We start from the raw sequence: 23,081 nt of genomic DNA, 5'->3' as shown, positions 1-23,081 counted from the left end.
AGACATTTGTAGAAATGAAATATAGTATTCATAACTATGTTTTCATTAGTGCACACTAACCTGAAACAAAGAATCGTGTTTTTGTGAGCTATGACTGAGTCTGCCATGTTGCACCCCCATGTTTCTACGGTAGCCCAGGATGGACAAACCAAACACTGGCTCTATAGAGTGCTTTTCACGTTTCTTTTATGGTACCTGAAGGCCACCGTAGTTCTCCAACATTGTGAAACTTGTGAAACTGCAATAATGTGAACCACAGAGTGTAAAACTTCAGTACCGCCACCCACTGTCTCACTTCTGTTGTTCTTGCAGTAGTGTTATTATGGTATGGATGGCCTCTGAACGAGCCAAACAGGGTTAGTATGGTTTTACACTGGGCGACTCAACGTTACCACAGTCGTGGAAAGGGAGGAGTGAGCGGAGGCTATTCAGTATGTTGCCTCACCACTACACCGAATCCTACACACTGTTCCTTTAAGGTCACATATGCAAAATGCACTTTTTAATGGCTTTTCAACATCAATACGAAAGTATGGGGAAAAAAACATTCTCTCTTTCTGCTGCTCCCTCTATCAGAAAATCTGAGTAACAGCGAGAGAGTTAAATTTGCTGCTGGATGTGACGTCCCATAAACCAATAGCATATATTTGTTAGACCCTCCATGCCTGGTGAACACCTACCAATATCAAGCTCAACACCCCCAGTATAACAGGCTTTCTCTTATTCATGTGTCAGCTTCCAGCCTAAACTGAAATAACCGTGATGACATCTCATGTTGTTTTCACAGACTTAACAAAACTCCTTCAGAGCCACGGAATATATTCTACAACAAATTCATAGTAATTTAATTAGTATTGTATTACAAGTAATCCGGCCTTTTTGATTGACATCTGTGGAGTTTCCCTATAATGGCAACATTCAGGAAAAACTAGTTAAATTTGTGGAAACTGAGCGGCCGGGTGATCTAAGTGGTGAGGGGCCCCACCCTTCATCATTATGGAGTCTTCTGCTGCTGAACCCACAGGTGCATCCCTGTGCCACACACACACGGACCTTGACATAGAAGCTACATCCTGCTTGGCAAAGCCTCTCCACCAGCAATGAGAAGATTCTTTGTTGTGCTGCCACTTCCCCTCAGTTTGGATGCAGCAGTAGAAAGATGCAAGTGTGTGTTTGTGTGAGACACTGACTTTCATGATAGAATTAATTGGCAAGTTAATAGAAGTCTCACTGTTTAACTGAGGCCTTCCCTTTTTCAGTAAACCTTATGTGACTATTCCTTCTCTTCCTAAAGGAGTTGGATTGGACTGTTTCCTCTAGATTAAGAGTCTCTGGGAAGCTGACGTATGTACATTAAAAAATCATGTATTAAAAAGAGCTTTGATTTCAACAAAAGTATTCCGATATTTCAATAGTCTGAATGGGCTAAAAAAAAACTTTATTAATACAAAATATTTGTAAACAGGATTTTGAGAAAATGAAAGCGAGAAATTCCATTTTTTTAATGTTGTGAAGACAATCACTTTCCTGTGAACCGGTTGAACATAAAGTTAATTGCTATGCCATGGGGTTCTTCATTTTCCTTCTGCCAAGCAGCACCCAAAGGTCCTGAGGTGCAGAGTTGAAGCCTCAGTCTGGTCCAGCCCCTTCCAGCCCCTCTGACATCCCTCGCATCCATCCCTGTCACTGTGAACCACCGTGGAAGTGACGTGGACAAACATCCCTAATGATGTAGGTGTAAATATATATATATATATATATATATATATATATATATATATATATATAGCTATATATATATATATATATATATATATATATATATAGCTATATATATATATATATATATATATAATATATATATATATATATATATATATATATAGCTATATATATATATATATAATATTATCTATAATCTATATAATATATATATATATATATATATAGAGAGAGAGAGAGAGAGAGAGAGAGAGAGCACAAACAAATTCATCTTTGAAATATCTGTTAATGTACCTCCTGTAGTGTCAGTGAAATCGTTTTAAAAATATGTTGCCATTTTCACAGCTTCTACCAGCTACCAAAGCTGCATGGGGTCACATGTACAATTTGTATCATTCATTGTAATAGATTGATGATTAGGTTAAATTCTTGAAATGAATAACCAGTCAATCAGAGCCTCAGAAATCAGTCAGTGGACTAGAAAAGAGTGAAGCTCTTCTGCCATCTTGTGGTGTACATGATGTGTTGCTACTGATTTATTGCTCTGTGCTGTTTATTGTTCTTGTACTTATTTGATTTAATAGAATTCTGGTCCTTGAGGTCAGTGGAAACAAGTTGAACATGTTGCTTATTTTCGCATTTACATTATTATTCATGTTTTGCTGTGTGTCCACATGTTGAATCTAATAGCTCTGTTTTTGGTCTCCACCTACTCTTGAGGCAATATCTGTCTCATTAGCAAATTTATGTGTTACTGAATTCTGTACAGTGAAACACTTTTGCAGTGTAATGACCTCCTGGAAGTGAACATGCTTTTGAATGAGATGTAATTCAATGTTGGGGTTACGCAGTTAAATGAGGACAAATAAATACTCATCAATCAGTGAGTAATGTGTTTTTCCCCTTGATTAATTACTTAAGTATTGTTATAATAATCATTGTTATAATAAACATCAGGTTGTTTGTGATGCTGATTCCCAGCAACTTAAAGCTGTTCACTTACTTCACCTCAGCTCCATTGATGTAGACAGGGCTGTGTGTCTTCACCTCCTATTTTCTAAAGTCAATCAGCTCCTTGATTTTATTGACGTTGAGCAGTCGGTTGTTCCACTCTCCAAGATTGTTGATTTCCTTTCTATATGAAGTCTCATTGTTGTTTGTGAGTTCTCTTCATGTTTGGAGTAGCAGTCGTGTGTGTACAGTGTGAACAGGGGGGTTCAACACTAGAGTGGAGGAGGCGCTGGGGTCTGTTTGTGATGAAGTCTAATAACCAGTTGCAGAGTGAGGTACTCAAGCCCAGAGTGCTAAGTCTACCAATCAGTTTCATTGGGGAGATTGTGTTGAAGGCTGAGCTGAACTCAACAAACAACATTCTGATGTAGGTGTTGTTATTAGCTAGTCTATAGTCTAGAATGTTCCTGACAATACTCATCTTCCTGGACCTCCAAAACACTATTGTACTGTATTGTATTGTCTCACAGTTATTAATAAATGTGGTTTGCCTTACATTTTGTTATCCTCTGTCCCCCTCCAGTGCTATATCAGTAAATATGATCATTTTGAAGTAATTACAGCAGGTTTATAAAATCATCTAGAGACTTCATTACCCCATCTTTGCCCCAAACCTCATCTTTGCATCCTCTCAGCTGGTGGGTGAAGTGGGTGGTGTCGGGGGTAGAGATGGAGAAGCACTCACTGGGTCTCACTCACTAGGCTGCTGAGAGTGGTTCAGTGGTCTGCTGTGGTTCTGGGTCTTTCTTGGGATGACGCTAAAATCCTGCCCTAAAAAACAGAGACACAAGTGAACTCAACCTACAACCTTCACATTGTTGTGTTGAATTCGGCCTCCAATGATGAAATTATATTATAAACTGTGGAATAATATTCAAGAATCAAATTTGTAAAGTTAACTTCAGTTAATCAACACTTCATGTCAATACTGGTACTTCTGTAGGGACTACTTACTCAGCCTGCTGAAGGAATTTGATCCTGTAGTCCTCCACCCTTCTCATCTGGTCCTGTAGTCCTCCATCCCTTTCATCTGGTCCTGTAGTCCTCCACCCTTCTCACCTGGTCCTGTAGTCCTCCATCCCTTTCATCTGGTCCTGTAGTCCTCCATCCTTTTCATCTGGTCCTGTAGTCCTCCATCCTTCTCACCTGGTCCTGTAGTCCTCCATCCCTTTCATCTGGTCCTGTAGTCCTCCATCCTTTTCATCTGGTCCTGTATTCCTCCATCCTTTTCATCTGGTCAAAAAGCCAGAAGTGGAGGGCTCTGACCAAGTACTCAGAACTTTTACATCAATAAAAAGCAGTAATATCAGAATAGAAATACTCTGTTATAAAAGTCTAATCTGAGTAAAGGTCCTGCATTCACTTTTTTACTTCATATACTGTACTGATGGGTAACAGTATCAGTCAGCGGTTATTATTCTGAACCTGACATTTACTAGTAACTAAAGCTGTAAAATAAATGTTGTACAAAGTGCAATATTTGCAATCCAAAATGTTGTAGAGTAATATCAATATACAGTTATACAGTATATATATATATATATATATATATATATATATATATATATATATATATATATACATATATATATATATATATATATATATATATATACGTATATATATACATATATATATACATATATATATATATATATATATATATATATATATACATATATATATATATATGTATATATATATAAAAATACATATATATATATATATATATATATAAAAATACATATATATATATATATAACTTTTAGAATATCTACCAAAATGCTACAATGAACTACGTGGAAGTGAAAACACTATGAAAGGGTTAAAGTTCTTAAACCGAAACACTAGTGACCTGTCAATCACATAGAAGCCACGCCCTAAAGCCTACCGTGTTACTGTGAAGGTATCTCACGGACCTCCCCGCTGCTCTCTGCCGCCCCCTGCTGCTCCGGGTCTGCAGCTCCAGCAGCTCCGGATCCAGTTGTAAGTTGGTTTTCACCCAGCGAGGAGCAACATCGAGAGGTGAGTGCACTGCTTTCTGACTTCACACCTGGCTTCTATGTTAATGGTATAGTCCACTCTCTTCTGTATGCTGTTGTTCTTACACTGTTAGTGCAGTTTGGGACTAATAGTTAGTAAAATATTCAGCAAAGGGAGATCCATGTTGGTCAGAACAGCCAAACGATTTGTCCGTGTCACTCCAGCAGCACTGATAAACTACATATTCCTGTTGTTGTGAACTGGTCACGTAGCATATTGCCAATGTCACAACATACTATTAGGTCATTGTGTTGACTCACGTCATGTTAAAACACCTAAGGAATATGGTGTAGATTGTTATAATTAGGAGACATTTGTAAACATTTGTTTTATACTTTATATATGGTTGCTGGACAACGAATTTAAAAATCCATGTCCTCCATTTAAATGCAGTGTCCTAAGTCAGACTTTTTGGGTTGCACTGGACTGTTTGGACAGAAACATGCCATTTGATGTTTTGACTCTTTTTGAATATGCAATCCTATTTTAAGTCATATTAACTGAACAGCCCTTCAACAGCAACTTCTAAAAGTCTGCAATGACTACATATTAACCAGACGTCAGAAGACATATTTACATTACGTTTAACAATTCTTTATATTATGTTAAAGCATTTTTATACGTATGAACTGCTTTTAATCACATCTTCTACCAAGAACCTTGATGGTAGTGTTCTTTAAACAAGTGATCCAGTGCTCACCATTTTTTGATCACTGTTAGTCCTCGATTTGTAAGGCTTTAGTGTTCAGTCAGTGCAAACAGCATAAGGATTTGTGTCACCACTTCAGCTTCAAGTGTGAAACCTGGTGCTACAGAGACAGAGTGGATACCATCCAGTGGTTTGTTTTTATGTCAATAGTCAGGTCACTTTTATGAAATTTATTTGCAAAAACACAATAATGTAGCTTGTTAAATCTTCATTTTTTCTCAAGGAAGTGCAGTGATGAAGAAATAAAATATCAGTACCACAACAAGGAAATAAGTTCTCTGTCCTTCAGCTATACTTTCCTCCTTGTAATGTACTGGACATGCAACATTCTTCTTTGTTAAAAAATAACAAAGAAGTTAAGTACTCCCACATCAACCAGCATGAGGTTAACCAGGAAAAAGCACGTTATTCAGGTCTTCTGACAGCTTAGTCTTCATCCAGCCTTGTACTCCAGAATAGGAAGCGATTACAACTTTCTTAACTTGGATAATGAATAAACAATGGGAGAAAACATTGTGCAACCACAACCATTTCTAAGTCACAATTACATAAGTACAATGTTCTCCAAAGCAGCTGAATGACATAACACTTTGTTACTTTAGCAAAGAGAACATTTACATTATGTACAGGTGTGCTCATTTTAACACAATGTAGTGTTATCTCAGTATGAACATCAACTAAGTGGAGTTTCCAACAGATTCACACAGGTCTGTCTTATGTGGGTGGACATGGGCAATGTTAGAACATGCAACATTCCTCCCAAAGATTTTGTCTACTCTTAAAGGAAAAGCAGCAGCTCTGCTGTAAGTTGTATTCAACTTGTATTTGATGTTTTACTTTTGGCATGGCACAAACTCAAAGACCCATACAGGTATTGATCCTTTATCAGGTAAGGTGTATGTATCATAATTTTGACACTGATCAATTGTCTGATAGGTACTGTTTGTGTGGCAGACAAAAGAATGACAGACAGAGGTAGGCAGTGAGAGGAAGAGTGAAAAAGGAAGGAGCGTTTTAGTGAGAATAGCTGTTGTAACGGGAAACACAGATACATGTTTTTATTGTGGAGTCGACGGCCTGGAGAGCTCAAGAAAACACATGCTAATAGAGAAAACACAACCAAATACAGACATACACTGCAAGTAGCACACAACCCAACGGAAAGTGTTTCCAGGGGACACTAAAAAGTGATGCACACAGAACGCACAGCTAGCTGACCAAGAGGAGATGATTGCTGAACTTGACAAAAGCTTTATATGATTAGAATTGCTGACTGCAGCTTTAAGTAACAGCCTGTATCCTTGCCGAGATTGCTGAGGGTTTCTTTATGGCCATAACTGGAGCTTGTCTTTGGGGTTTTTTCTCAACCTGTAGGACAAAAAAATGTCCTGTGATATTTGACACATTTTAGGACTTTGACAAATTACTTTGATTTGTCCCAACAGTTAAGTTACAATGTATCCACACTATCACACTAGCACCTGTGAGATAATTTGAAATAAACCAATGATCAATATTTTTATATTAAACAAGGATCAAATGACTGTGTAATGTGAAAGGTGTTTTGTAGTGGCAAACCCACCGACAATGATCTGGTTATCCCTCTGTAGTTTCCTTCATCACTTTTTAGATTCCCCTGGATACAGTTGAAACAGTTTCCGTGTTGTGTGCTACTTGCAGAGCGTTTCTCTGTTTGGTTGTTTACTGTATTTGCACTGTTTTCTTCTAAATCATTTGCTTGTATTTGGTCTTTCTGTATGTGTTCTCTTTATTTGCAGTGTGTTGAGCTCTCAGAACCACCGTACACATTCTCCCATAGACAGCGAGTTTTACTGTGTTTTCATGAGGTGAACTTTTAAAAATTGAGAACTGATCTGCCACATGTGTTACTAGTCATCATCTGATTCCATTTCATGGGATGGGACTATATAGTCTGATTACAATAAAAATAAGAGGTGAATTTCTGTTTTGGGGATAATTGTCAATATTCTCACTTGAGTGACTTGAAAAGCTGTCTAGCTCACTATCATGGTAGAAAAGTGAAAAATATAAACTAATTAAAAACAATACTCAAATTATCATGTCAGAAAGCACAATGTAGCTCTTTTTTATTCATGAATGCTTTATTTATGCAGGGGGACCTTATAAATGATGGTTACCTAGAGATTGTTTGTTATTGTCTTTATAAGAGTTCAATTAATTGTTTCTCAAAAAAAGTCAGGTAAAGTTATACCTGTATATGCATGAGATAATAATCAAAACATGAATTTGTCATATTGTCCCATGCCTATCCATTTCACATTCAACTTTTGACTTCTGTCTTGAGCAGCACAACACTTTACATTTTTAATTTTGAGTTCTGTACAGCTTATTACAGTACACCTTACCCATCAACCACCATTGAATATCACAAAGCACAATTATTATGATTTACTATCTAGCTGTCAGTGTGTTCTCATCTCATAATGTTGACATGGTTTGATGTAAGTTACAGCTGAGAGGCTTGTTCAAATTTGAACATTCTCTTAAATAATTTAGTGAAAAATGCCCTTCACAATTTCATAAAGCCCTAATTGACATATTCAATTTTCTCATTTTGCATGAACAATCGTCCTAATAAAACTATAATCTTCAATTTATTATCACTGACTGACTTAAACGATTAATTAATTATCAAAATTGTTGTAGATGAGTTAAATGTTGATTGACAGCTGTTTAATCATCTATCATTTCAGCTATGCTGTCTGTTGACAGACATTCTTCTGTAAATATCAGATAACAAAATTGATGATATTCTTCAATATTCTTTCAGGTTCAAACTGGTCTAGAAAGGGTCAAACACGGCTGCAGGAAAGAAGCCCAGCTGAAGCGAAGCGTCATTTTATACAATGGATAGAGCACTGTTCACACTGACTTGAAGAACAAGTATGAAGCTGTGATCATGTTCAGCCTCTAGACACTAACTCAAATCAGTAGAAAGCTGAGGACGCAGCGAGTGGCAGCAATCATCATGATCGACCTGAGTTTCCTGACAGAGGAGGAGCAGGAGACCATCCGGGCCGTGTTGAAAAGAGACGCTGAGCTGAAGAAGGCTGAGGAGCAGCGTGTTCAGTGAGTTCCATGTCCAAGCACAAACTAACCCCTGACTCTTTAAGTTTGATTTGTCACAGACAGACAGTGGAGAGAGGATATACACGTCTGTCTGCAGAAAGAACATGTGTTTGCTACCTAGAAGTTTCAGGTGCAGGTGGAAATGTTGCTTGCAGCACAGCAGAGACATGTTTATTTTTTTTGCAGATGTTTTGCAAAAAGCAATGCAATGAAATACTTTATATTTATTTAGAATCCCAAAATTTTGAAACAAGTGCTATGAATAATGAAGTAGTGACTACACATGTCCCATTGATGTGTCTGGATTCAGAAACCTCCAGAAGACGGTGAGGGACAAGGGCCGGCTGAGGTACATGACTGGAGAATGGTTCTACGAGACCAAGCAGCTGCGACATCAGGATCGCATCCATGGCTCCGAGATCATCAGGGCCTCCATGAGACACTCACATAAACCGCTGACTATATGTGAGTCCTCTAGATCCCGCATTGCTAATCTCAAAATCACAGATCCAACCTATGGAATGAAATTGATCTCAAAATAGTCACAAATGTGTATTTTATGATCTACAAATGAAAAATAATATGAACAAATGTGCACAACGATTTATTATTCACATCACAACCTGAATACATATTCATATTTTAGATGCATATTTTTAACTTCAACTTCACAGATGTGATCATTTTAACCTCAAAAAGCTTCCTGTGGATACAAAGATATTTGTAACAGTCTTTTGTATTTATTTACAGATTGTGAAATGGTTACATTGGCGTGTGGAGTTCTAGATTATTATGCTGTAATGGATATAAACAGTGTGCTTTACAATTAATGGTTAAACTTCTCTAACAGTAGCTGTGTGTTGTGTGCTGCAGTGGAGCTCTCACAGATATTGCCTGAGAAGCCCAGTTTTGTCAGCAGTGAGAACAAAGAAGTGTTCATCCCACCTGCACTTTGTGGAATCCTTCAAGAGGAGATGCAGCTCAGCGATGAAAGGTGAGTACAGAGAACCAAAGCAGGAAGTAGTCTGCGAGCAGAAGTCACACATTACTCAATTTTGTAAGGCATGTTTTTGTGGGTTGAAATTTACATTTCCCCTCAAAACTACAGCTTTATGGTTTGGTTCTTCCGCATCAGTCTCATCAGCACTATTTACAGCTATTTACAGTAAAAAAGACTTTGCTGCTCTGTGCACATAAGCAAACAAGTTCAGCACCACAACAACTTTACAGCTTGTTTCGCTTTTAAAGGGATTTTTTTTGCCAATTACATATATATTGGATGTTTTGATGCATCTACAAAATGTTTAGAAATGGCAAGATATTTGTTCTGATCACTTGTCATGTTGTTTTAAAGAATATGGCTGGTGTTATTCTATATTCTTGTTATTGTTGGCAACATAAATCTCACAAATATTATACTTTAATTTAGGGACTATTTTCAACAGTGGATTAATGCACATTTAATTTATATATACACAGGGATTTTAAATGGAAAGGAGATTTTACCCAATGTATGCTCTTCATACATTGTTAGCAAGTTCAATTCAGTTTTGGTTCACATAACAGAAAGTGTATATTTAAGGAAAAGTCCTGCGGCTCTAAATAATCTCTGAAGTACAAATCTCAAACTCTGTACACATTTAGAAAACTCCACATCGTATAAACAAAACATGTAGTCTGTGTAGTCTGTTTTGAGCACCATCACATGCTGCACTAGTGGAGCAGATTATTTGGGTGTGATTGCCAGTGAGTGGAGTTGTGCACACAGTAAATGGATACTCAGTAATCGGCCCGGTAGTAATCTTCTTACAAGGTCAAGTCTCACATGTTCATGTTCTCCAGTGCCTCTGAGGAGTATCGGATACGTTCTGCACTGCCTTAACTTTTTTTATTAATTTTTTATAGAATTTACCTGCCTGTTCTTTGTAGCAACTATATTTATTTAACTGTAATTATTTGTCCCAAAAAACGTTCAATTAATTATTTTTTAAATCCCCTGAAAGTTTTTCTATCTTCAGAAATTGTCATTGCATCTTGTGGTCTTTGTTTATAATAATAGGTATGAAAACCAGAAGCCATGTGAAACACCACAGGATACACCTAAACCAGTTTTACAGTCACCCACAAAGGTAGGATTCTGACTGGAGAAATCATTTAAAAGGTTATGAGTGTGAGTCCATGCAGGTGTTGTATTTATCAATCTTTTTTTGTTCAAGCAAAGACAAAATCCATTCAACAGTGATGTAATTGCAAGGCACAGGTTTGAAAACAAGGACAGTCAGTTATTGGATGGAGCAGTGGATCAAACCCCGATACAGAATGAGGGTGAGTTTCTATATGTTAACTCAGTTTATGCTATTTTAAATATGTATCGTGAGTGTGAGTGGATTTCTTGATCTAATGATACACCATGTATTTTGAATTGAGTGGATGCCTTGATGGACAAAGCAGTTACATTACAAACCAACGTAAGTCTGGTTTCTAGCAATCATTTGACATCCAGGTGTGTGGGTCCTTCAGCTTCAGCTGTTTCAACCTTTCCTGTGAACAGCATGTTGGCATGAGCAGTGGTTGCATGGCAGTGGAAGGCATGTACTGGCTTGTGATTTCTAACAATTGTATCATCTGATTTCATTACATCTTGTTTTTGTTGCAATTTCAGAGAAGGCATTTCTAGTGTTATGGGAAAAGATACAATTTCATGCAGGTTCTTGGTAGTTAACAGTGCTGATTTAAAAACATGTAATAACTCTTGAACCACAACCATTCACTAATTGTACACAACAGAGATGATTCTTAGAATTTAATTTAAGTTCTTGCTGAAGTCTTTGGGTTTCTGCCAATATTTCTAAGTGTGTTTTCTTCTAGTCCTTGTGAAATGAGCCAGTGAGCTGGGACCACAGATTTTCCCAGGGATTGTCAAAGTAAAGGGAAGTCCAAATACACAAGGCTTCCCGACTAGCCAGAGGATTACACAGAAATACATTCCAAAGCCTTAATCTTTACCGCATGACTTGTGGCTGCTGGAAATATTTCGCAGGAGCTATGAAAACAACGTTATTGTGGGAAAAATTATACGATAAGAAGTAAACAACCCAGACAAATAGTGACAGTTTAGAAGAGGCATAACAAGTCCATGGGTTATCTAATACCTATCCATACTGAAAACTGTACCAGTATTATGTACTGTATGTACATACACAACAAGCTCTTGACATAAATAGATCTTGAAACCTTCATGATAAACACTAATATTATGCAGTCTGGGTTTCTCAATCATACAACAATCAACAGTAATGTGTTTTATAAGTAAAGCACTTCCCAAGACACTCACTCTTTGTGTCAACGCATACAGGGAACAAAAAAAGTCTCAAGTTGTTTAAAGGTGGTGGCTCGGGTTGTCCACACTAAAGAGCCTCCCTAAAGTGGAATAAGTATTCAGATCCTTTAGTTACTTAAAGATGCAGTGTGAGATCTGGCATCATCTAGCAGTGAGGTTGCAGATTTGCAACCAGTTGAAACTTATCCCGTGTTCCAAGCTTGTAGGGGAACTATGGTGGCCGATGTGAAAACACGAAAAGGATTTTAAGCAAGTGTACACTCTAAATTGCAGTTTTTGCAGAAATTAATGCTCCAGCTCCTCAAGATGAACAGCGGTTTCCTGTGTTTTGTTTTCTGGCCCTGGAGACCAAAAAAACAGTGCCGTTCTGGGTTTTCTTTAGAAAAATGGCAGCTGGTTCCGTGAAGAGGACCTGCTTTTTATGTACAAAAACAGCTCATTCTAAGGTAACAAAATCATAACATCTTATTTTCAGGTAATTATGCACTAAAGAAAACATACTTAATAATATTTGATTCCATTTCTACCAATAGATCCTCCTAAATGTTACACACTGTTCCTTTAAGTAAAAGTACCACTACCCAGTTTTGTAGTCAAGACCACCTAAACCAAGACCAAGTCAGGACCAAGACCAGAGTGTTTTGAGATCAAGAGAAGACCAAGACCTGAGACCGAGACAAGATTAGTGGGAGAGGAAAGAAGAAGTTAGGAAGTTATTGAAGAAATGTCTCTTTAGTGGAACTGCCAACATAGTCACCTGAAAGATAACAAGGAGCTATAACTAGACCAGACTTCACAACCCTAATGAAAGAGTGGAGTCAAAGTAATAATATGAGTTGTGAAATAAGTGAATAACTCCTCAGAAATACGGTGATGCAGGATTAAATAGACATTCAACATGATTCCGTGTTTGAGAGTTGCTGAAAGACACCAGTGATTAATTATTCTTTTTTTTTTAAAAGGTTAAAATGGTGTTCATTTGTCTTTGTTTCTTTCAGAGCCTTTGTCTTCATCTGATAGCTGCATTTCTTATGCTAGTAACCTTAAACAAGACCCTAATGATAGCCCGATCACCCAAATTCCATCTATTCCAATGCCTGAAAACAGAGCAGTCAGCACCAGTTCTCAGGACTGCTTTGTTGAGGAAGATGGTCCAGGAGATCAGCAGACTAACTCTGCTGCCCCGCGGGGCATCCTCAAGCACTTGTCCACTTCTAACTCCACAGACTCCTTGTTCTCTTGCCTGGACCTGCAGAGTCCAGTTAGCCTCGATTCTCCCGCTGAGAGCTGGATAGACAGGAAGCAGGTGAGGTTCAGCTCCATGGTCGGTCAGAGTGGAGTGGAGTGGCAAGATGGGAAGGAGCTGGGAGAGAACAGTTTGCTGGACTCCATCACTCCCTCTGAGGCAGAAAATAATAGTGACCTTGAGGATACCGGCAGGGCTACTGTTGACACACGTAGGGCTTTACTCAATCAGAGTCAGGTGGATTCACAGAAAGGTGAACTCAACTGCAAAAATGAGGCAAATCTCCAAGAGCAGGAAGCTGGCCAACACCTTGGTGGTAAGACTTTTATTTAAAACAAACTAGTCAACTAAATCATCAATCAATAAGTCAAACTACTGTAACAACCAATGACTTCAGTATCTATCTATCACATTCATAAACATTTAGCATCAGACAAGATTATCCAAAAGCAATGTTCATATTCATCCTGCTTGTGCATGTTCGTGCATGGGGCAAAATATGTTCATTTATGTATGACTGCTTATAGAGACTGGTGGATAAGAACAGCAGAAAACAGTTTGTATTGTATAATTGGGGTTACTGCACCTTGCTTTGACATTATGCAATTTAGCTTTTAATGTGTCATGCGATGTGTTGGACTTTTCCATTGGTATGTTGTGTTACTGTGAATTGAAGTGTGACATTGCAATTCCTAAGGTATTCTGTATGAGTGGGGCTAAATATCAACCTTAAAAAACTGCTAATTTAATTTAGTCCACAGTTATAATAATATAATATAGTCCAATTATAATGCAACCCAGAGATTTCTTTGTGTTTTTATAGCATATTTAAAATATGCTATAAAAACAGACAACTGTTGCACTCCATATTTCTTTTTCAGTGTACCTTTGTCTGATCTGCTAGTATGTGCATTGCTGTTTGCCGTGTCGTCTATTTTATAATACCACTGAGAATTCCTCTGGAATGCAGTTACAACACACAAAGCCCCACTTCCATATACGCCAAAAAAGTCCTACATAGGTAGCTTTAATTATACTTTGCAGTGTTAAGTAGACATAATGTATGTATGTGTGATCCAATATGTGGTTGCTGTCTTTGCAGATGTCTCGGAGCACTGTCATTCAGAGTTCTTAAGCCCTGCAGTGTTCGGATTCGTTTCTGCTGAGCAGGAGTCAGGTAAGCCTGTTGATCTGGAGACAGAGTCTGAAGAGGACCGTCACTCTCAGACTACATCCACAGGCTGGTCAACTGGACACAACATTCGTCACCAAAAGCTGCCTGAAGAAAGAACTGATGTCTTTGTTGAGGCCCCCTCAGATACCAAGTCGTCTAATGGTGGTTCAACGGGTTCATCTCATGCTGTTTCACCAAAGCCTAGACAAAGACTGCTCGGAATTTTCAGAAGAGAGAAAGAGAAAACTGCTGAAGTGCACAGTCCACAAAAAGAAGAGGTGAAGATACCTAAGCAGATAGAACCAGGCAACACCCAGAATCTCTCTCAAGAGGCGGCAGATTGGACCATGGACAAACCTGCAAGTGTCAAACAAGAAGCTGAACCCTCTGAGATGACAGAGGTCAGAACACTACAACTTACAGCACTGCAGAACACACCATTTAAAGAAACAGTGACCTCAGTAGATGAAGACACTCAGCAGGAGGCAACAGAAGATAGAGTTGTTCGGTTTCCGGAGAGACTATCCAATCTGAAAGATTTCTGGGAGAGAGAAAACAGTGGTCCCAAAATAATATTTACCAGAGAAGAGGCAAGGCGAAAAGACTTCTCCAAGAGTGGAGTAAAAGCTCCACATGGCTGTCAGACCAACTCTGATGTGGAGAGCGTTGACAACAATCTCTCACCTCAAATGGAAATGACAGTTGAGGATACTGCTGACAGGTCACCACAAACTGACTGTAGCGTCTTTGTAGATTTATCTAAAGAAGATGGCACATATAGAGCTAATCCAGTCATCATCTATGAAGAGACAGATGACTCTTTAACAGGTTCAGTGACAGAGTCCAAGATTTCTGAGCCACAGGATAATGCCATCATTCCTGTACCTTCCTGTGTAGCTTTCAACACTCAAAAGCTGGAGAGGGATATTCCAGTTCCCCTTCCCAGGCAGTCCAGTTCCAGTCCTCAAGAGGACAGGCCAGCCAAGATTAGTGAGGTTAAGCATTTCTGGGAAAAGGAATATGCAGGACCCAGGGTAATCACTGCAAGAGTCAAGGAAGCCTCACGCAGTTCAATACTCAGTAACAAAGTGGTTTCTCCACAGTCTGATCTGAGAACATCCTTAGATAACAGAGAGAAGTCTGAGGAAGAGGCACAGACATCTCTGTACAAAACCAAGTCTAACATTGTCTTGAAACCATCAAAAGTGACAGACAAATGCTTTGTTAGTTATGGTAGTACTGGGGATGTACAATCAGCATGTCATCAATATCAAGTCAAGGCTGATATTGAGTATCAAGAAAGGCCCCTCAGTCCTAAACAATCCCAAACTCCAAGATCAAAAGACCAAGATGACGAAGTCAGGAGGAGTCCATCGAAGACCTGCCATCCAAGGGTCCTGCCAAGAGAATCCTCCAGTCCTAAGAGATTCAAGCTGGAAGGCTCTCCCTTGAAAACCTTTCAAATAGACATCGACCCCCAAGCTAAGGTTGTTGAAGAGCAACAAGGGAAGCCAACACCAGTTCCAAGACAGAAGAAGAGTTCCGCACATGAAGCAAAGCAGACAGTGCTGACAGACACTAAACTTAGCGCAGGCAGCACCTCTCAATCTCTCCCTTCACATCCAGAGGACAGAGGGGCTTACCTTGGTAATGTGAATACACAGCAATTTAGTTCAAGCTCCTCTACTTCAACACAATCCAAAAAAGCCCCAGAGAAGAAGTCGATGACCTTTCCACGCCTCGCGAGGTCTTTCATCCCTCAGGATTATCAGCACTACCTCGGGCCGAAGGAGAAGTCCCATGTCCCTCTTTTTCCCCAAGGGAGAGCTGTTGTGGCAGAGAATGATGCCTTAAACACACCGCAAAATGCCCTAAGAGACTTTGTGGGAAACCAGAGTGACAGTCCTTCTGAGGAGAATCCTCGCGGCATCAGTTCTTGGATTGTGCAAAATGATGATGGAAAGTTCAGCCAAAACACAACGACCAGGGCCTGGTCTTTGTCTCGTGCAAGTTCAGGCAGTGAGCTTTTGAATTTTTTTGAATTTCTTCAAGATAATGATTGAGAAATTAATACCACAGTGATGTTTTTTTCAAACAAATCACACCAAGTTAACACGTTAACGCTATAATGAGTCTGATTTGACTGAGAGTTGACAAATTCCTCCTTTTAGACAGTTGTCTATGTACATGTTTATACAATCTGCTGTGTTCATTGACCCTAATACTTCTTATGTGTTTCCACTTCAAGCGTACCTTTATACAACTTCCCTTTAACCAGTGTAAATCAATAGAAAATATTTTTGTTTAGTTTTAGGTTAAATGGAGCTACTGATGCCATAGATATGCAGTATCACTACCATTAACAGGATTCCTGTTGATTCATCGCAATAAAATGAAAATGCTGTTGGGTGATGTTCCTAGTGTTTACCATGAGGACACAGTAGCAACTTTTTTACCTTTAAACTGATTTACTAAGCATTATACTTGCCTGAAATGTTTGACCAAAATAAACTAACACTTATTTTGTATTAATATAAACAGAAGCATCGTAGTTTCAGATGCTTGCCTAGTAAATCAGAAATTGTGTAAAATCTCTGTTGAGTCTTTTTTCCAGAGCTGATTTAGTTTTGTTTGTGGCAGGTTATGATGACAGTTCTAGTCCCATCTTTTCAGTACTTAAACGATTATCTTCAAGGAGCACGTCTTCATCCAAGAGCCTGGAAAACCTCACCTCACAAACAAGTAACAAAGCTCTTTCTTTTTAAGTGACTGTAGTTCTTCTATACAAGTGATGGTCATAAAGCTGTACTGTATTGCCAGAGCATTACTTCATGTATGTGTTACAGGTAATAATAGCTACTGTCTCATGGCTCTATTTCTTCTTAGGAGAAGAGAGGACCCAAAATAACTCAAGAGAACAAATGAATCAAAGTGTGGATAACGGTAAACATGTCAACATCTCTTTATGCAGTGGATGGATTACTGAATGGGCTTACTAGGCACATGCCCAGGGGCCCAAAGTGTCAGGGGCCACCCTGGACTAAGAGACTAAAATGACTACAAAGAAACCACAAAAAGTCTACAAACAGACCAAGACAACTCCAAAGAGGTGCAAAACAGCTGACAGAGACCACAAAGAAACTCCCAACAACTATAAAAACAACTAGATACACAACATGACTAAAGGGACACAAAACACCTATGAAAAGGGGAAAAACAACCACAAAGATACACAAATGACTACAAAGTGACACAAAGCAACTACAAAGAGACTTAAAATGACTTAAGAGACACAAAACAACTACAAACAACTACATAACAACTATGAATAGATTTAAAAAGACCACAAATCAACTGTAAAGAGATGCAAAACAACCACAAAAATGGGTAAAACCACCTTAGAAAGATACAAAAACAACTAAAAAAAGACCACTGAATGGACAAAAAGAGACTAAACAACTATTTTGTCCTCCTATGTAGGTGAGATGTTTGGGCCCTTTGCATGTCTGTGTCCGGGGGGCCCTTGTCTCATAATCCACCCTTACATTATACTGTACATTCATCAGGACATACACAGGATGTTTCATAGGGTCATTGAAAGAGATTCAAAGCTGTTTCTCTTTTCCACCGTCAGCCTCTACTCTCTCCAGCTCAAAGCAGATGAAAACCAGTGTGTCCATGACTGTTCTTCAGCAGGAGGAGGTAAAGTACTCTTACTCTTAAAAGTAATACATATAGTGTTCAACTCCTGCACTGCAGTCATTTTCCTACTTAACCTATCACATAAGAGCTAAGTGATTGGTTTACTCTCTTGAGTGATTTTTTTCTTCCTCACTGACATTTTTTATGTCTTTGTTATTCTCTGACATCAGAACGACAGTGACAGCACTTTTGAGACTAACTTGGGCTGGAGAAGGAACACGGGCAGCTCCACGTCAAACTTAAGTCTCTCCTCGGGAATGGCCTCCATGTCGTCTGTATGTCCACATGCAGTTCAATAGATAATGTGTTTTGGATTAAACATAGAGTTTGTCAGTTAGCCTGTGGGAAGTTGAATGTTCTCTAGGATACAAGATATTTTTTTAACTTAATTAAGCTTAACCCTTTGATGATTTATGTGTTATGTGACAACCAAGTTTCTGATTAGATTACTTCACTTTTCAAAGATCAGTATGCAAACACAACAAATCCCATGAAAAGCCTAAAACCAACAATGTGACAATATTTTCTGACTCCCGTTCCCTGTCTGTGGCTCTCAGCTCAAAGCCTGTTGGTTCATACTGAAGAAAACAACTTGCAATATTATTATTTATTTTTTTATTACCTTAAACAATTGGTCACCGTAGTTTTCAGCAAGCCTTACTCAAACAAGTTTGGGTTTACTCATTGTTGGTTTTGGTCTGTTAATGAGAATTTTTGACCATGACAAGTATAGAGAAAATCACCAGACTAATCCTTTAATTAAAGAATATGATTCATGTGGAGTTTGGTTCTAAAGGCAAACAAAACAAAACAAAACAAACCAGCTGCAACGGTAAATCGAGCCATGGACGTTTAGTGTGTGTGTGTGTGTGTGTGTGTGTGTGTGTGTGTGTGTGTGTGTGTGTGTGTGTGTGTGTGTGTGTGTGTGTGTGTGTGTGTGTGTGTGTGTCCAAACTACACTACACACCTGTAAAGTTTCATGACTGCTTCTTCCACGGTCAACAAATTCTCACTCCCAACTCATCAAATACAGCAGCTTGGTCACAGGAAGTTAGGTTAAGACAACAAAACCACTTAGTTAGGATTAGTGACAGATCGTTGGTTGATATTAACTTTACTGACTACGTGACTATAGAGTGACTAACTACATGACTACAGAGAGACCAACAACTCATGTGATTTGGTTTAACATTGGGACATGAACAGCGGTCTACTGGATGAAAGTCCTGTGTTTGTTTGACCCATGTGTAGGTGACTATCAGCAACTTAAAATTAGTCACTGAAAGGCTAAGTAGGGGAGACTAACCTGCGGACGCGCTGGCAGTAAATTATTCACGCCGATCCCGTGGCTGAGTTTTGTGAGTTTATTTGTGGACAATAAACAAACGTTGATGTTGGTTAACATACAGTCATAATTGTCCAAACTCTCTTTCTCCTTGGTATGCAAAGGCGATCAGCAGCGTCAAACAATGACAATAGTAGTGTAAATAGCGGTCAACAAAAAATAAGGTTCCCTCTCCTTCCATTCATCCAACTAACTACTGAACTGCTGATATCCCCATTGCTTTACCCAATACCACGTGACTCAATTACTGGAAGTTACAAAAAAGGGTGTACAAAATGGCACAGGCCATACCTGGCTCCTACACCATGGATGTATAAGGAGAACTGGATATAGCGTTGGAGGCGGAGCCCCATTCATTTCTATGAAAGTAGCTCAGTGGTGCATGAAGCAAAAATAGTTCTTCCTCTCCCACCCACCCTAAGCACACGCTATCACAGTGATACAATCTGTCCACAGACATACAGACAGACAGACAAGGCAGACCTGACAAAGTACTCAAACACACACAGACTCACAAGGTGAAAACAACACTGGCCACTGGTACCAAAAGACAAACCATCAAGGTAATTTGTGTAATTTATTTCCCCTGACAAAAACAATTGAGTTCAAACCATTGAGTATGGTGTTTTCTCTTCTGTGTCAATATGAACAGGTCAGCGGCAGCATCAGCAGCCTTTACCCTGCAGACTTTGGAGACATTAAAGTCCAGGGAAGCATCCAGTTCGCTGTGAATTACATCCAGAAGCTTGGAGAGTTTCACATATTTGTGGTGCACTGCAGGGATCTGGCCGTGGCAGACACCAAGAAGGCCTGCTCTGACCCGTGAGTGTTTGCTATATACTGTATGATCAAAATGGCAAAGGTAGAGCAAATGTCAGTGATATTTGTGATATAACGGTTGGAGAAGGAGGTCTGGCAGATCAGAAAAGAGGCTGAAACATTTGAAATGGGCATTTGTCAGTTGCCTCCTGTTGTCATTTGAAGAATTTAAAAAATGTCACTATCTATGTTCTAGTTGAGAATAGAAATGTAACTCCACTGTCTTTTTACAGGTATGTGAAATGTTACCTTCTCCCTGACAAGACAAAGTTGGGAAAGAGAAAAACCAGTGTAAAAAAGAAGTCTTTAAACCCCACCTACAATGAAATCCTCAGGGTAAGAATTCCATATTTATTATTTTATAGATTTCTCATTATATGTATTCCATAGTTTACAAACAGCTTTGTGGCCTTCTTCTCCTTTTATAGTTTAAAATCATAATGGAATTGTTGAAAACTCAGTCTTTGAACATCTCCGTGTGGCACAACAACACTTTTGGGCGGAACAGTTTCCTGGGCGAGGTGGACCTGGATATGACAGAGTGGGACTTCAGTAACACACACATAAATGAATATGCGCTAAAGGCCAGGGTAAAGGATTCATTTCTATACACAGTCTGTGTGTTGTGTAGAAGTGATTTGTTAGACTGTTACTCACTTCGGCTCAATCCTTCAGGTCTCAGGACAAAGTCCAACAGCGTCTCCCTCACATCTGATGGACAGCAGAGGACAAATGAGAGTCGCCCTGAGATTCCTGCCGCAGACGTCCTGCAGTGAGCTGATGACTCCTCAGATTTCATAAATTCTTTCCTTTGAATTTTAGCGATTATTGTGGTCTGACTGCATCCACAGGTAAAAGAACATCTAGGATGGAGACTGGTGAGGTGCAAATTTGGGTAAAAGACTGCAAGAATCTTCCTACAGTCAGAGGAGTTGTTATCGACCCGTTTGTGAAATGGTAGGATTTCGTCCAAACTGTAGGTCACTGAAAGGAGACCTTAAGTGTTCACAATTCAATAAATGACATTACGACATTCATTACATTCATAAACATTACGAAAAAAATACTGACAAAATATAACTGTGAAATTGTGAAATAATGCAATACATTTAATTTCCTTTCACACAATAGAGTTTATTGCTGGTGATTTTTATTTCATGTAACATAATTCTGTCAATCAAGACAAATTGTGATTGACTTTCGCTCATTCAGTCCGAAGCGACAACCAATCGCACTGTGAAATAAAGACAGGGACATTTAGAAATGAAAACTGCTTGAATAAAATCAAGATGAACTGCAATAAACCCTGTATGGTCTTTCCAAATGAAAATGCATTTGATCTCGCTCCTTTCCTTCTGCTGCAGCACCGTACTTCCTGACACGAGCCGGAAAAGTCGACAGAAGACGCGGGTGGTGAAGAGGACGGCCAACCCGATGTTCAACCACACCATGGTGTACGATGGCGTCCGATCCGAGGACCTCAGAGAGGCCTGTGTGGAGATAACAGTGTGGGATCATGACCGACTGAACAACCACTACATCGGCGGCCTGAGGCTTGGTTTAGGGACAGGTGAGGTTCAATTCCACTGTTACTATTTTCAACATGGTAACAGCTGCAATCTGGATACCTTTGATATACAAGTTTGAACACCTGGGATTACAGTTTATTGAACACCTGGGATTACAGTTTAATGAACACCTGGGAATAAAGTTTGATATAACACCTGGGATAAGAGTGTGATCTGAATTTGGATGCACTCAGTTCACATTAGTTCAGTTCACACTATCGTGTACACCTTTGCATCGTCTGGAGATGTTTTGGGATATCCACTCACACCTCCATCACAGTGAGGGTTGTTTTCATTTCTTCTATTTGTTTTGCACATATAAAACATGCACACCGCATTTTCAGGTATAAATGGGGTCTTTGATTCGGCCTCCCATATAAAAATCAATCATTCTAACATTATTTTTTTGTTATAAAACTGCCATTCTGCAAGTAAATATTCTTTTAATTTTATTATTCAAGTATTACCTTCATATTAATACAATTATTTCTGGGCCTTTCTGTGCAGGGAAGAGTTATGGGGTGGAAGTGATCTGGATGGATTCAACGACAGATGAGGCAAATTTATGGCAGAGGATGTTACAGTCTGATGGTGAATGGGTGGAGGATGCTTTACCGCTGAGAATGTTGGTAATGGCAAAAAGCATGTTAAAGTGAGATTGTACACAATGTGTTGCTAAATGTGTGGAAACTTTATGGGAGCACACTGCATGCACATTTGGATAGATCTACTAACTATAGTCTACACTGAGTGGACGCAGCTGCCTTAGTGAGCAATGTGTATGCATCTGTATAATTGATGATCATTGTATGATAAGTAAATACACAAGGTACTTTAATTTGTATAACCCAAACCACATGTTAAATTTGTCAATACAAAAGGAGTTAATTATTCAGTGTGGCTTTGTGGCACAAGGCAGTAATACTGCCTTGTGCCAAAGCACACTGACTGTAATCCTGCGGGCTTATTATTTATAATATAATGTAAGTTATGCAACATATAAATTGTTTTGATCTGAGCACTAATGAATTGTATACAGTCCTGTTCAAGCTATTCTATCTTCAATAAAAAGTATATTAATGGGACTTGTGATTTGTTGCGAAAATAATGGGTAAGTTGTTAAATTTATGTTTCATTCATGTTAGAGAAGTCAACACTTTGAAATAGACAGTATAGAGTTAAGTTATTCATCAGATAGTAACTCTCATCTTAGTCATAAATATTCACCTCAGTAGCAGCAATGAATCATTAGATTTCCAGTAGTTTTCCACGATAGTCAGCTGTATTGCAG

The 23,081-nt window shown here is 38.8% G+C and overlaps 1 protein-coding gene across 4 annotated transcripts; it reads left to right on the top strand.

Annotated features, from left to right (window-relative positions):
• The first annotated feature begins 4,738 nt into the window (after positions 1 to 4,738).
• sytl2a (synaptotagmin-like 2a) lies at positions 4,739 to 22,834 on the top strand. Of its 4 annotated transcripts, XM_068721389.1 has the most exons (19): positions 4,739 to 4,758; positions 8,298 to 8,596; positions 8,907 to 9,061; positions 9,470 to 9,590; positions 10,656 to 10,725; positions 10,813 to 10,921; positions 12,935 to 13,498; positions 14,285 to 16,375; positions 16,997 to 17,098; positions 17,243 to 17,299; positions 17,991 to 18,058; positions 18,229 to 18,333; positions 20,056 to 20,225; positions 20,456 to 20,558; positions 20,651 to 20,812; positions 20,898 to 20,994; positions 21,074 to 21,179; positions 21,587 to 21,792; positions 22,298 to 22,834. In XM_068721389.1, the coding sequence occupies exons 2-19, from the start codon at positions 8,496 to 8,498 to the stop codon at positions 22,444 to 22,446; spliced, it is 4,536 nt and encodes a 1,511-aa protein (XP_068577490.1). In that variant the 5' UTR covers positions 4,739 to 4,758; positions 8,298 to 8,495; the 3' UTR covers positions 22,447 to 22,834. The 4 variants fall into 4 exon arrangements, with proteins under 4 accessions (XP_068577490.1, XP_068577493.1, XP_068577492.1 ...); XM_068721392.1 differs by lacking the exons at positions 12,935 to 13,498; positions 14,285 to 16,375 and having other exon boundaries at positions 17,030 to 17,098; XM_068721391.1 differs by lacking the exons at positions 12,935 to 13,498; positions 14,285 to 16,375.
• The last annotated feature ends 247 nt before the right edge of the window (positions 22,835 to 23,081 follow it).

This window comes from Cebidichthys violaceus, unplaced genomic scaffold (assembly GCF_023349555.1).
Source record: "Cebidichthys violaceus isolate CVI_PGR_0920_01 unplaced genomic scaffold, fCebVio1.0.p SCAF_27, whole genome shotgun sequence".
Classification (NCBI taxonomy): Eukaryota; Metazoa; Chordata; class Actinopteri; order Perciformes; family Stichaeidae; genus Cebidichthys; species Cebidichthys violaceus.
This window is presented reverse-complemented; position numbering and strand designations above follow the sequence as displayed.